The sequence below is a fragment of the Pseudonaja textilis genome, chromosome Z, assembly GCF_049901715.1.
Source record: "Pseudonaja textilis isolate UNSWEBS1 chromosome Z, rPseTex1.2, whole genome shotgun sequence".
Taxonomy (NCBI): domain Eukaryota; kingdom Metazoa; phylum Chordata; class Lepidosauria; order Squamata; family Elapidae; genus Pseudonaja; species Pseudonaja textilis.
The window spans coordinates 11,525,345-11,540,687 of NC_142008.1; the positions used below are offsets into that span (position 1 = coordinate 11,525,345).

The 15,343-nt window shown below is 36.9% G+C and overlaps 1 protein-coding gene across 5 annotated transcripts in view; it reads right to left on the reverse strand.

Annotated features, from left to right (window-relative positions):
• ADARB2 (adenosine deaminase RNA specific B2 (inactive)) overlaps nucleotides 1-15,343 on the reverse strand; it is a 489,405-nt gene that overhangs the window by 40,743 nt on the left and 433,319 nt on the right. For 4 of the 5 annotated variants that reach the window (XR_015740138.1, XR_015740136.1, XR_015740137.1 and 1 more), the window contains 2 exons: nucleotides 13,409-13,577; nucleotides 4,723-4,874 (listed from right to left, as the gene is read on the reverse strand). Coding sequence is in view for 2 of the 5 variants with exons in the window: in XM_087916597.1 (XP_087772723.1) it covers nucleotides 4,723-4,874; nucleotides 13,409-13,577 (321 nt within the window). In the remaining 3 variants the exon portion in view is untranslated. The remainder of the gene's footprint in view (nucleotides 1-4,722; nucleotides 4,875-13,408; nucleotides 13,578-15,343) is intronic. The other variant, XM_087916598.1, reaches the window with a different exon arrangement.

Below are 15,343 nucleotides of genomic sequence, written 5' to 3' on the forward strand. Positions count from 1 at the left end.
ATGTTTCCTGTTATTGTAGTCCATATCCAGTGGTCTGGATTTTTGCCTATTTTTATGAGATACATCCTACGGACTGGTACCCATCAATGGCCTGTTAAGAACTAGGCCACACAACTGGAGGAGTGAGAGAGCAAATGAAACCAAAGCACATAACTCCCCATTCTGTGGACACATTGTTTTCCACAAAACCAGACCCCAGTAACAAAAAGATCGGGGACCATTGTTTTAGATGATATATCTGAAAATCAAGAGATAGGCTGGAGCTAGTCTGGATTCTAGTCTCCCCATAACCGGAAACTTCCTGGGTGTCTTTGGACCAGTCATATATGCCTAATCCACAGGGTTAGTTTTGGTAGAAGGGATGCTATCTATGCTGTCTTGAGTTTCTGAAGGAAAGATGGAATAGAAATTTACTAAATTAATGAAAAAAGAAAACTTCTCAATATTTACCTCCCAAAACCACACATTCCCAATTATTTTAATTTCCCTTAACAGGAAGACAATTTCTCTTAACCATTCATGTTGTCCTTCTTTGAACCTATTTTTGTATCATATTCTTAAACTATGATACCTGCCCAGAACTGAATATAATATTTGGGGTGTAGGTTTAGTCAAATCACACACAAGTAGAATTATTATTTATCTTGATTTGGAAATGACATTTTTGTTGATGAAGTTAAGATTATATTTGCTGTTTAACAGGTACTCTTCTGATTCACATTCAAGTTGTAGTGTTATTCAAGTATTATTGCCAAGCCAGGATCCCTCATTTTATGCCTGTGTGTTTCATTTCTGTTTCTTAAGCAATGAACTTTGCACTGACCAATGGGACTGTGGGATAAAGGAGGAGTTGGGCTATCAGGAAGTCAATTCTGCTATTTGCAGTCAACTCATCATAATCTATTAAGTTGTTATTTTTGTCTTCTAGGATAATAATTTCATATCCAACATTTTGGAATGGCTTGGGGTTCCAAAGGAACATCTATACTAACATCAGTTAGGGATTTATTGATCAGGAGAAATCAGTGTTATTTTGCTTTATACTTTGGGAGCATTTTTTAAATCAGTTTTTGTTATTAAAAAACTAGAAAGATGACTAAATTGCATTTCAAAACACTAGGTTTCCACTAGTTACTGCAGGAGATGTCCAAGAGTCCCCATCTCCATTTTCTCTTCCTTGTTCTCTACCATTTCTTGGAATGAGCATATGAAATCAGTGCACTGTACAGAAATAGGAGCATGGAAAAGGGGATGTTAAAGAAGTACAGTTAAAATGACCCTTCATTGCAAATAATCTATCTTTTCTGAAGCAATTTCACCACAGAATCTAAAGTCTGAGACTATACTCAAGTTTACTGATAACGTAGACACCTAGATACAGCAGAGCTGCTTTTTCAGCTCTTGATTTTAAGGAAGACATAATTATTCACATTCAGAATCATTCAATTATTCCTAATCTTACTAGGAACAATTCTGATCATCCCCAATCCCTGGCTAGGTTGAGTTAAAATATTTGTATTCTGATTCGACCTGGAAATGGGTGGGAGAAGGACAACTCTTGCCCATTCTTGATTTATATTCTTCTTCTAAAGATGGAGGGGTAATTGACCTTTTTCTTGAATTCTTATTGGGGGGAAAGAAATGATGCATCTGTTTCTTACTCCTAGATTATGCATGAACCCAATGACCCAGCTGCCAGTGCTGCATGCTGATCCTGCTGAGATGGAAGTACCAGAGAATGTGTCTATATCACAACTTTGGCACAGCTGTAGGTTAATAGACAACCAGGAGGAAGGCTTCATGCCATGAAGATGAAATGGTGTGTTTCAGACCTAACGGGACTGTGGGATAAAACAGGAGTTGGGCTATCAGGAAGTCAATGGCACAAGGCAATACAACATGTTAGCAAAAAGATAGAAAAGCCACCCAGGGGAAGAGAGGAGAAACAGCCTAGGGCAGGTTTACATTCATTTTCTTTGCCAACCTGTCTAACGTCAGCAAATGTTGCAGACAATGGAAGAAAAATGGATTGAGAACAAAGAAAATGAAAAACAGGAAGACCAGAATAAACTTCTTGATGCATTTAACTAAAACTATTTTTTCCCCAAAAAGCAACGAAAAGCCTAAAAATATGCTATTCCTATTATCATAACTACCACCACTAACAACATAGTCTCCATGGTCTGCAGTCTTGTTCTGTCCATGTATTGGGAATGTGTAAGAGATAAAATTAAAAAATATAGAGAGTAGGATGATTTTTCAGTGGGGAAGGCTAGAATAAATTCAATAAATAAATTAAAAATAATAAACAAATAAGTGACAAAGGAAGAAGTAAAACAGCAAAAAGCTAGTAGAATGACTAAAAATGCAATTTTCCTTCCTTCCTTCCTTCCTTCCTTCCTTCCTTCCTTCCTTCCTTCCTTCCTTCCTTCCTTCCTTCCTTCCTTCCTTCCTTCCTTCCTTCCTTCCTTCCTTCCTTCCTTCCTGAGCTGTGATAGCAGAATGGTTAAAATGCAGTATTGCAGGCTAATTATACTGACTGCCAGCAAGTTGATTCTCACTAGCTCAAGGTTGACTAAGCCTTCCATCCTTCTGAGGTAAAATGAGATTGTTGGGGGCAATATGCTGACTATGTAAACAAACTCTGTAAAGTGCCATGAAGCTGTATATAAGTCTAAGTGCTATTGCTATTTCTTTCCTTCCTCCCCCTCCCCCTTCCCCGCTCCCTATCCCCCTTCCCTCCCTTTCTTTTTTGAAAGAATTAAAGCAATGTTGGGGAATGATGAATCCTATAGTGGAGCTGATGCAATGGTGGGATTCAAATAATTTAACAACTGGTTCTCTGCCCTAATGATTTCTTCCAACAACCAGTTCACCAAACTGCTCAAAAACGTAACAACTGGTTCTCCCAAAGTGGTACAAACTGGCTGAATCCCACCATGAGCTGATGCTCTCTGAGCTTGGTTATTTGTATGCAGACATTTCATTACCTGACTAAATAACATCAGTGCATGGGAGTGTGGAATTCACTCTCTATTTCTACTGTATATTGTAGCTCAGTAGCTTGCCCTGCCAGGGTTTGTAGGGGTGTGGTTTCCTCCTTGGTAGTTGATGGTTGATTAAGGTATTGTTTCCCTCTTGATTGTTTGCCTGGTGTTAACCCCTGATTATCTGTTGTGTTGGTTGCTGGAGAATGCATTCTGGTCTTTTTGTTTCCTCCTTAGCTTCTTATTGTCTATTTTGAATGGTGTATAAATGTGGTTTCTCTCTACGGCTGATCCATCTGATTGCTAAATGTCCAGAAATTCCTAAGTGGTTTTGGATTTAGTTTGGTCTAGGATGCTCAATATGCCAGTTAAAACTATGGTTGAGATTAAAAAGTTACAACCCATGGTCAGACTGTCCAAAACCTATGGACTGAACACATAGATAACACATGGACTTGAAGAACATAGAGCTCATCCCAATAAGTGAATGGGGGAACAGACTTATGCAACACATCAAACTTTTTCAGGTCCATTATAAAAAGAAATGGCCCTCAGAAACCTGTGCCCTAGTTTCTTGAAACAATATCATCTATATATATTTTACCTCATGACTAAAATTATAGGGAGGAACCTTGATTATCTGGAGGGATTTTAAATGTGTCATTGAAATATTGAGATGGTACATTAACATATCCTAATTTACTGGATGATGCCTTTAAATCACTGCTTCACAAAAGGAAGGAATCGTTCTAAACTAAGAAAGCAAAGCTTCCATTAACTAGCCACAGACAATTCAGAGGACTCATGAATGTAAAGCATATCTCCATAAAAGCAAATTACAAAGAAAATGGCTTGCCAAAGGAAAATATGCAAATGTAAGTTTTAAATGCTATTAGTGAAATCTGCACGGTAAAGAAGGCTTCACTGAGTGGAATGAAAACCTTATTTCACTTTGGGGCAAGGTCAAGGATGTGAACTATATCCTAGAGGCCCCAGAATATTACTTTTAAAATCTTTAACTATACAAATTCAGATCGCTACAAAAGTTGTGGTTTTCTGTATGAATTTGCATAAGCTTTACTAATCACAAGAAGTAAGGTATTTGCTGTAATGGTAGCAAAACTCTGGATTTTTGATTATTTTTATTCAATAAAAGTGTTTCACCATCAAGTTATCTTACTTAGTGTTAATTTTGGATAATAGTAATATAGGTGCTTCTAACCAAAAAAATCTGAGACTTAATTTAAATCATAATTTCGGATCTAAATTAAGGACCTAGTTGATTAAACATACTGATAGTTCATTCCAATTCTGAGGAACTAACTTGAAGGTACAGCCAGCAAAATAGATTTTCCTTTCTAGAATCTGTTTCCCAGTTTCACAACTAATCTTATGTTAAGTTCATACACTGTGCTAAAACAGAGTGTAGTTCATTTGACTTTTGGCTTAATTTGCCAAGGGAAAGCCAGCTAATACAATGTATGAAGCCAATCTATTATGTTTATTCTTATTTATATAAGAACATATTTATATGGTATAAACAAACCAAATATGGTATTAACAATGGGGGCGAATCAAACGCCTATGTCTACCCCAGTGAGAGAATTCAAGTTGCATTATTTTCATAAGTGATGCCTACTTTACAGAACAAAAATGTTGACAGAAGACAGAAGTGGCTGTCCACACTATAAAGATAGAAAAATGGAGAACAAAACTAGAGAAATACAGGTCTTACAGTCAGATGTTATTTCATAGGGGGAATTGAGGCGTGCATCTCCACAAGGTGATGTGCTCACGTATAAATGGAACAGAATGTTCTCTTTTAGCCTGTAGCCTCCCTCTTTTAACCGCACAAAGATTGATCGTTCGCTGTCTTCTTGTTGTCTGCTAGGATCACAAAGAAAGGTTGCAGGTTATTTTTTACATTCCAAATCAGAACTAATTCTTTTCTCCCTATGGGTTAGCTTTCAGACTCTTTGTTATATTCTCTTTTTGATATCTCATATAAGTTCTCTCTCGCAGATGCTTTTAATGAACTCCACAATATCACAGGGAATTAAAAATCTTTAGCAATCTAACTGATGAACAAGTCAACTAACAAAAATGATAAGAAATATCACAAAATTTGTTATTATTAATTCAAATGATCACAATCACTTCTGATCGAAACATGCTTTTTAAAAGATAAATTATGCAAAATGTAAAAGTTGAATGGTTTGCAAAATTCTGTAACAACATTTAATCTAACACAACCAGAACAATTTGTCACCCGTTTCAGCTTTTGTGTAATCTATAGCAGCATTACATACTGGTCACAGTTTATGGATATTCTCAGTTATGCATGTCATGGTTGCCCCAAAGGTGATTTTTTTCAAGAGGCAACTGGACTCCCTGTTTTTTCTTTGAAGACATTTTGCTTCTTATCCAAGAAGCTCTGAGCTGAAAAAACTTCTTGGATAACAAGTGAAATGTCTTCAAAGAAAAACAAAAAAGTCCTGTTGCCTCTTGAAAAAAGCACATTTGGGATACTGGTCACAGTTGTTTTGCAAATTCAAGAAGAAAGTTGATTCAAAGAGATGAGTGATCATATGGTTCTGTTCTTTATTAACAATTTTTAAAAAATATTTAAGTAGTAGATAGGAACTGGGAAACTGTAGATAACCTAAAATTTCTCCTTTTCCATTTCTTTAAAAAGAAGCATAACTGATAACTATTATTTTTATGAATAGAATAGTAACAACAGCAATATTCAAATGTCACAATGAACAACAGCCAACACTTTCCCATGATGCTAACAAACACACCGAGATATCAAGGACACACCAAAATGATGTCATTAGGATAGCAACAATTGCCATATGGGTCATCACCTGCCCCCTTGCCTGTCCCCTTGATAACTATAATAGGCATATTCTATAGTTGGGGCATGTGGTAGAATACTTTCCTTTGTAGGTTTCTCAAATCTCAAGTTCCAAAATGAGGCATTTGAGCATGTTTATTTGTATACTTTGCATATACTTTGCATAGTGTTTTCAGTCATGCGATTTCAACAACCTTCTGGGTTAAGTTTTACCATTTCTTGCCTTCAAATTCTTGTAATAGTTTTTTTTTAATTATTTTTTATTCTGCTTATAAAACAAATATTACAAACACAGTTCTTATGTGGAGCTGAGCAGGATATCCAGATCACAGGGCCAAAAAAAAGAGCATACTGTATATGTTTGATACAGCTGATGTGCTAAAGCATTGTACAAATGTTCTCAAATCAATTAAAAATGGTATTTTTAAAAAAATCATCAGTCCTTTCTATTTTTCCCTTTTGGGTCCTGAATCTGCATCAACTTTTAAGTTATTACTACATTACACATTCATTATGATTAGGAGAACCATCCTTAAATATGTACTTTTCCCATATGCTCATCCTGTGGAATTGATAGGTTTCAGTGATACAGTTTTGAATGTTTAGTTTAGCTGGCTTGGGGTAAGTTCTGATTAAACATGGTGATGATATTAATAACTTTCTAACTGTACTAAGAATGGCAATGGGGAAAATACAGAAGCCTGAATCATATCATATTTAGTCTCAGCTACAAACCCAAGATCTATGTCAGAGGTGTCAAACTGGATTTCTTCGAGGGCTGGATCAGCATTGTAGTTCTCCCCTCACCAGGGCAGGAAGTCAAGACAGCAACCAGTCCTTTGCTAATTCCAGGCTGGCCCCATGGCCAAATTTAAATACCACTGATCTATGTAACAAACCATGATGACTTGACTGCTCAGATAATTTTCTTTTCTTTTCTGGGTGTTGTTGAGCTTGTCTATGATATACAGTTGCCTCATGTCATATGGAACTGAGTTTTCTTCAATCACCAGCAGCTCTCTGGTTTCTTGTATAGTGTAAACATCTGGAATTGGAGCTGCCAGATGTTTCCTTTGTGTGTTTTGAAGCTACATGGCTTTGAAGAAACATGGAACACAACCAAAAAGCACATAGACCAAGATTTCATGTCCCCTTCTAAGTAATCCTCCAATACATATACAAGGGGTAGAAGGGAGAAAGTGTCCAGAAATCAAGTTGGTAGCCAGAACTTCCAAATACCCTGTACAATAATATGATGATTTATCTATAGAGATTCTCAGCCTTCCAGGTCATGGTTGTCCCAAAGGTGCATTTTCAAGAGGTAACTGGATTTTCTGGGTTTTTTTTTATTGAAGACGTTTTGCTTCTCACCCAAGAAGCTTCTTCAGCTCTGACTGGATGGTGGTGAAAAGAAAAAACCAGTTGAAAAAGCATCTTTGAGGCAATATGACGGTTTATTTGTGAAAATTAATTAGAGACTTGAAGTTTCTTGTGTGCTGATGGTAGAACTATACAAAGCTCAAAACAAAGGTGTAGAAATATATTCTTGCACTGTCTCCTCAAATCATATCTTTACAAGGGAAATTCCTCAATCCCATGCTGAATAAATATTTTTCATTGGACAGCTATTGTTCTTGCTGGCCCTGAATGTAGCTAAAATAGTTTTCTTCTTCCACAACGCCAGTCAAGAATCTCAGCAACATCTTGCATTGCATTTTTGACCAGCTTGTCTTTGAGTTGAAACCCTGCCACCTTGTTCTAGGTGCACAAAGTCTGCATGCTGTTAAAACTATAGGACTGTCATTCTTCCATGGTTTGCTTGTTTTTATGCTATGATGCATTTTCTATTGAGGAAAATTTACGGTCACTTTTCCCGCCATGACAAGAACATTGAGGCCCTTGAGAGAAAGTGAAAGCATGCAGCTGCCCCATTTCCCTACGGTTCTTCCCAAAATCTCCCATCCACTTTATTTGCATTATCACCAAACCTTTAGAACAGAAAAATACCTGAAAATCTTGCTTCTCCATGATTTAAAGCAAGCATACGTCATGTGACACTGCTGTGATGACGTGAACTAATATAAATGACTCTACCAATCAGCTTTTTTCTGTCACCTCCTAGAATTCTAGGAGTGGGAAGGAAAAGGAAGAAGGGGAGGACCAAATGTCATGGAGGCAAGAAAATGAAAGAGAAGGAATCCCAAACAAGAGCAGATTTATCCTTCTATTCCATCTTTCTTCCAGACATGTAATTGCATAATTTGCCATAAGATATGAAGAATGTAAGAAGTTTTCCTCATTTCAACAATAATTTCTTGGAAGACTATTTTTCTGGTAAGAATAAGGTACATTGGAATAAATGTATTGTGAATAAGATTAATCTCTCACTCTGCAATACTTTGACTTTTGTATTTCAGGATGAATTATGGTTCTCTTTCTCAATTTGTGTGTGTGTGTGTGTGTGCGCATGTGTATCTGGGTCAGCATAAGAAGAGCTTTGGCTCCTGGCTAAACAGAGAGAGTCATCTGGACGAGTTGTTGTGAGCAGAATTTTCTGCTGTTGGGAGAATTCCACCACAAAACAACATAGCATTGATCCAAATAACATAATAACATAACTGTTTGTGCTATGAAACTGAATCAATACAGAAGCATAAGAAACAATAATTGCAGTTTTATCCTTAGAGGCATGGATGCCATGCTTAACACAAAGCAAGCAGAGGGACTGCTAAATGAAGAAAATAATTTAATGTAAGCCCAAGATGGGGTTGAGGAGGGCTAGGCTGAGTAGAGTTCAGAGGTTATGCTTATCACCTCTTTTATTGCCATGTGAATTTCCAGTGTACTAATATCCAGTGTTATCAGCCAACTATCTGGTTTTAAAATCTCTTTCTCCGAAGCAATAGCAAATGTAACCTTAGCAGTGCCACCTAGAGACATTTCCATTTGATTGGGCATTCTAAATGCTTTCATCCCCATTTGTTTCTTAGGTTTTCTGACTGTCCATGGGCTGTTTTTATCGAACTGTACCTCATGTGAGAATTGTCTTCTTTACACTGTCTGGCAGGGGGATCCACTTGGTTTGTTTGAAGTCAAGATGGCCAGTACAATCAATAGAAGCAATGTACAAAAAACAAACCAACCTGAAAACCAGCAGACCTTTCCTAGCATCCAACTTGGATATTTTCATCTAGCAAATCATGATGTTCAAAATGATGACATCTTTTTAATATTGTTATTGTACATTATGCACTTGTGTCTTGGTATCTGACACATATGTAAATTACAGTATTTGCATTATGATAGTGCCATATGTATATATAATCATTTGTCTGCTGTGCCTTCTCACAGATACTCTTTCTTGTTTGATAAAACTCGAAATGATGTTGGTTGAACAAAGGATCGATCTAGGCACTAGGGTTTGGTCTCATTATTAATATCAAGATTTTAAAGAGTGTATAGTCATTGTATAAATGAACTTCTCTACAAAACAACTAGACTAATCCATAGTAGTTAGAATCAAGCATCAGACAAACATAAAAATAATTTTTGCTGCAGGGGATGTGAGATATTCTGTAGAATTCAGCCTAAAATGAGAATGATAGTCCAAAATTGCTCCATTGTTCAATGGATCAGCATGGCAAGTGATAGTGGTTTATGAATTGTGACCATGGCATGACAGTATTAGAACAGACTGCATATGAGTTCACATATATTTATTAATCATTTGACAAATATAACATCCAGCAATCCAGAAGAAACATTCATAGTATGTCTATGGAGATTCTCAGTCATCCAGGTCATGGTTACCCCAAAGGTATTTATTCAAGAGGCAACTGAACTTTCTGTTTTTTCTTTGAAGACATTTCACTTCTCATCCAAGAAGCTTCTTGGATAGAGGTAGCAAAATATATTCAAAGAAAAACCAGAAATTCCAGTTGCCTCTTGAAAAAACACCTTTGGGATATTCAAAGTATAAAAAGAATCCCAGGTTGATTTTCTTACATCAGTAGCTCTACTGGAGGCTGGAGAGTAAACTATGTTAAAGTTAAAAAACCAATTTGTCCGTCTTCCTATATATAAAATAACTCCTGAAAATTAAAGAGGTTTTTCATTACATTGTTGCATCTGAAATGCTTTGTATGTAAGTAATCCACACATTCACAAGCAAGTTACTAAATAATATTTTATTAAATGATATATGAGCTTGGATTTATCTACTTGACATAATTATCTTGGGAAGACTTAATGATATCATAATACATGATGCAATTTTACCATTTATATAATTACATCATGTTGCATCTTTTCTTACCAGTTCAGAAGCCTGTGCTACTTAAGCTTCAGTTTCCCATATTGCCCCCCCCCCCCCGCCCCACCAATGGAACTAAACCAACTATGACATTAATTGTATTAAGGTAACTAATTTAGTTACTTTTTCTATTCCCCGTCATGGCCCTCCCAAAAGAAACAAAGAAATCAACCAACCAACTCCATTTCTGAAAACCTTTTGCATTTAAAGAGCGACCTCTATTTATGCTAATAGGCAATTTCTTTCCTCCTCCTCCTCCTCCTCCTCCTCCTCCTCCTCCTCCTCTGTTCAAAGAATTTAGGGTTGTGCAGAGGAAGAAAATTCTTTCCTTAACCTGAATTATGCCACTTACATAATAAACAAAATACAACAATCCTACAACTGAAGTCATGTCTAGCTTTAGACCAGGGGTGTCAAACTCAATTTCATTGAGGGCCTCATCAGAGTTGTGTTTGACCTTGGGGGACTGAGGTGGGCATGGTCAGGGTGGGCGTGACCAACTTGTGTTGGGGGCTTCTGTTGTGGCCTAAGTACTCTGCCAGCAAAAACTGCTCTCGATATCTGTTTTTTGGTTATGACGGCCTCCTGCAATCCTCTGTCAGTGAAAATGGAGCTTGGGAGTGCAGCCTGTGTCCCTTGTGAGCTCCGTTTCCAGTTGTGATGGCCTCCTGCAACCTTCTGGCAGAGAAAATGGAGCTCAGGAAGGCCACACACAGTCCCCCCAAGCTCCATTTTTGCTGGCAGAGACACAGCGGGCAGGTCCTTTGCTGTTTCCAAGGCAGCCCTGTGAGTCAGATTTAACAACCCTGTGGGCCAGATCCGGTCCCTGGGCCTTTGAGTTTGACATCCCTGCTTTAGACAATCCTTGTTAATGAACTTGAAACAAATTTTATGGAAAAGCAAATGGGGTGCTCCACATGTTGCCAAATTACAATTCCCAGCAATTTTACCCAATCTGAGGTAAAGAAATTTGTGATTCAGCAATAAATGGACTATTACAGATTGCTTTCCCCTCACCTCATTAGGCAGAAAAATGAAGTCGATGTCTCAACTAGCAGAAGGGTTGGGACTACATTTCCAAGAATCTTCATCCACAGAAGGAAGATGGAGGCATGATTAAATATTTAATTGAATAACATGTAAAACTGCATACATGGAGACATGACATAACACCTTTCTCTCTTTCTCTAACCGTTTAAGGGAAGATAGACTCTATGTGATTTTGATAGATTTTAAACAACCCTTCATGTCATACTGCTAAGCACTAAGACCTGGATAGGGCCTAAAGTTATATCCATCTAAAATGCAATGCTCCATGAATACAATTCCCACTGGAGAGTTTGAATTCCATAAAAAGATCTGGCCATAAATGTCTGATTATCTCAAAATAGGACAAAACTGCTAATGTTCTGTTTCCTGGTAGTCGATCTAAGTCAAACAATGTGAAAAATACAAGGTTAGGGTAGACTGGGTTGCAATAAGGCATTAACAGTCAAGAAACATTTAGACCAGATTAATGCTCTGATTGCTGTCTTATGCTGTGAATTTTTCACAGACAGAGGGGAGTATTATTATGCACTATTGAACCCAAAGGACTGCTATCTGTTTCATGTGCCACTGGAGAGATCTTTTATGCCCAAAAGTGCCTTAATGACAAGCTGAATACAAGAAAGTGTATTCATAGTAAATAGCTTTCCCAATATGACTCAGCCAGAGTGGAAGAAAAAGCCCATAATGAGAAGGTAGTTAGTTTTTCATTCTCAGCTATTCCCTGTTTTTATCGGGTTTTGATATGTGTGTTAATCAGATACAACCAAGAGGCTTCATGAAACATGACTGTATTATGAATATCTAATCACCGCTGAAGAAAAACAGGCCAACATAAAAGAATTCTAGGCAGCCTTGTATAGCTACATAGCTATGTTTTAATAAAGGAGGGAGAATCCACAACAGTGAATCAGTGATGGTGAGTTAAAAGACAACTCAAAAATATGCATTAGAACTTTCTTATTTCCATCTGATTTAATCCATGGTTCTTGTTGTCTGAATTCAATAGATTGCTTCTTTGAACCCAACAATGCTATGTAGTTACATCAAGTTAAAATTAATTCACTATCAGACAAATGTGAGAAAGATAATGGTGGTGGATTGGGGCCTTATGCTGCCTCCCTGAGACTTCCAAATTCAGGGATTATCAAAACTTGGCAGGCTAGAATAATTGGTTTCTGAATTCGTAGTATTTATAATGATCAATATTTTATTGGCTACCCAAGGCTACAGCTGAATGGCAAGCCTGTGAAATCAGAGCACTTAAAGAAACAAATATATTTCAAGCTGTTATTTCTCATGCCATCCTCCTGTTGGTATTTACTAATGAATCAAGAGCCATTTTATCTACATTATGGATTGAAGATGGTGAGGCAAGAAAGTTAAATGATTTACAACTACTAGAATTGAAATGCAGCAGCAAGTTGGGTGCTTCAGGGGATGATGGTTGGGCTTCTTCCTACATAGCATTATTGTAAGTTGTATACCCACAAATACCAATTGAATCTCATTTGGAACATATTGCATATACAGTAAGATTTTTGGTGAAATCTCATCTTGCTGACCAGCAAAGCTACTTTATGAATATCAACTGATATTATAAACAGGCCAACTGGTTGGTTAATTAACAAGCCTTTTGCTGTGGTTTCCTGGATTTTATTTCTTGTAAGCATCAAATAACTAGAAACAATGACCAGAAGAAGAAAAAAGAACAATGGATGTAGAACTTCCTACTGCAAAATGTAGAAATTGTGGACATAATCTGGGTGTCTTTAAATGCAGATAAGATTAAAATCTGCCTGTCAAGTGTTGCTAATTACGATTATGTGCCATCAAGTTGATGACTCTTAGCAACTACATATATTTTTCCCAGGAACTAGTTAGTATAGATTAATATTCACAAATATTCCAGTATGCTTCTAAGTATGGTTGCTACAGAACATGAAAGAAGATAGTATTTCCATGATGTGGTGATTAGCCCATATTGGTTTCTCTCGATGCAGAAAACACTGGATGAAGCAACCTGATCCAACTTTATCAATTTTGATTGTGGTGTGTGTTTGTGTCTAGGCTGATCATTCCTTTGCAATTTTTCAGAAAAATTACATACTCTTTCCAACATGTAGTTTTGTTTTCTAAAATGCATTTTAGACTCCTTGGATAATCCTTTTCCCTCCTGTGTATTATTTAAATGAAACTTACCTCAAGTGAAGCTCCAACTGTGAGTAAAGGAAGTGAATGAAAGCTCTCCTAGCCACAATTTCTGCATGGCAATCATTGACCACGAGTCCTTGATCGTTAAGGTATTCTCCATTTAGGCATTTGGTGCCTGAGGAGAGCACAATAACCTGAGCCTGATGAATGTCCATACCTGTGGGGGGAGAAAAAACAGCACACACAATCAAAAGCTCATAATGGCTTGAGATCATGCTTTCGTGTAGCCCCAGAGATGATTTTAAATGGGTGATTATATGGGGATAAAGAGCAACCATTGTTTTCATCACATGTGTATGGTACAATAAATGTATGATCTGTTTTAATATGGGCCACTAATTCCCACATCCAAATCAACCAAAAAGTTTACTTTTTAAATCATTAGCCAGAGATGATATATCCCTTAAGGAAATAATAAAGATATTCCTGCAACCCAGATGAACAATAATCTTCCAGGAACTTTATTTTGTTGTTATCACTTCCATTCCATTTTTAGGATAGAAATATACATCCTACATACAGTGAGCTTTCATTTCCTTAGGATTGGAATGACTAATAAAAAGTGAGTTTTAGAGTGTCTTTTCTTTATATCATGTATATTTTAATGCATAAATCTCTAGTTCAACTATTGAACATGTATTTCTTTATAAAATGGGAACAGTTATCAGGCTTTGCTCCCTTGTTTTGCAACATGGCTGAAGACCCATATATCCTTGAGAATGTCCAGTACAAATGGATTTTGCCAGTCCAGGAGAATATGAGATGTTGTGTTTTGTCCATAGTCACCTCTCTCTTTTGGGACAGTGCACTCCAGAGATATTCTGCACCAGCTGTAGCTTCCAAATAACTTTTCAAAGGAGCCTCATGTAGGGCATGTTACAATAATCCATCTGACAAATTATGTATCTATTATACTTGAGGGCTAGGGGCATTCCCAAATTCCAAACTCTCCTCAAGATCTCCTCTGATGAAGTAGGACTAAGAGGCCAAGGTTCAGAGTCATAGCTAGGGAATAAACCATTTTCTTAGATCAAGCTACTTCACTCAGTTGTTTTTGTGAGAATAAAATTTAAGATACACACCACTGCAGCAGTTGTTGCATACATAGACAGGAGCATTATATTTAAACAATTCCAAAGTCTGGTTAGAAAAAGCATAGTATGTTTAGATGTCCTCAAGTATTAAACTATAAATGGTTGAAAGTAATTTGCTCATAATCTCCTTCAGCAAACAATTGCTTTATTCTTGTAAACTAGGTGAAGGATGCTGTAGCCTAAGTAAAACTCAAGTAATTAAATAACTATTAAAAAGAATTAATCTCAGGAGACATGCTGCTTTAAAACTACATGTGCGTGCACTCACATACACATTTCTATTTTTATCTTGCTTCAACTCAATGTTTGCTTATTAAAAGACTCACTTTCCCAAAAATAATGGTAATTAAGCCTTGGAAACAGTATTTTATCCTTGTTACTGCCTTGATGCCCGTTTTATCTATTTGGGAAAGAATTTTGAAAGTGTGTTCTATAAATTTTTTAATGAAATAACTTAAGGGATGATGAGAGTGGGTGGGAGGTGAACATAAACAAACAACTAGGCTGAATGTCAATGAATTTAAAACTGGTTGGGCTTTTAACATAGGACTGAATTCTTAGAAAAATTTCTAATCGGATCACATTGCAAGAGAATCAAAGAGACAAAACTGAGATGGGTTGAAAAAATCAGACATTATCTGTGAGGACACAAGCATCATCATCTGCAAGCATAATTTTCCCCAAATCTGTTTGGGAAAAACTAAGCACAGCAGGCTAAGTATCATGTAGGGCCAGTGGTTAGAGTGCAGTACAGCAAACTACTTCTGCTGCCTGCCGGCTGCCTGCAATTTGGCAGTTCAAAGCTCACCAGGCTCAAGACTGACTCAGT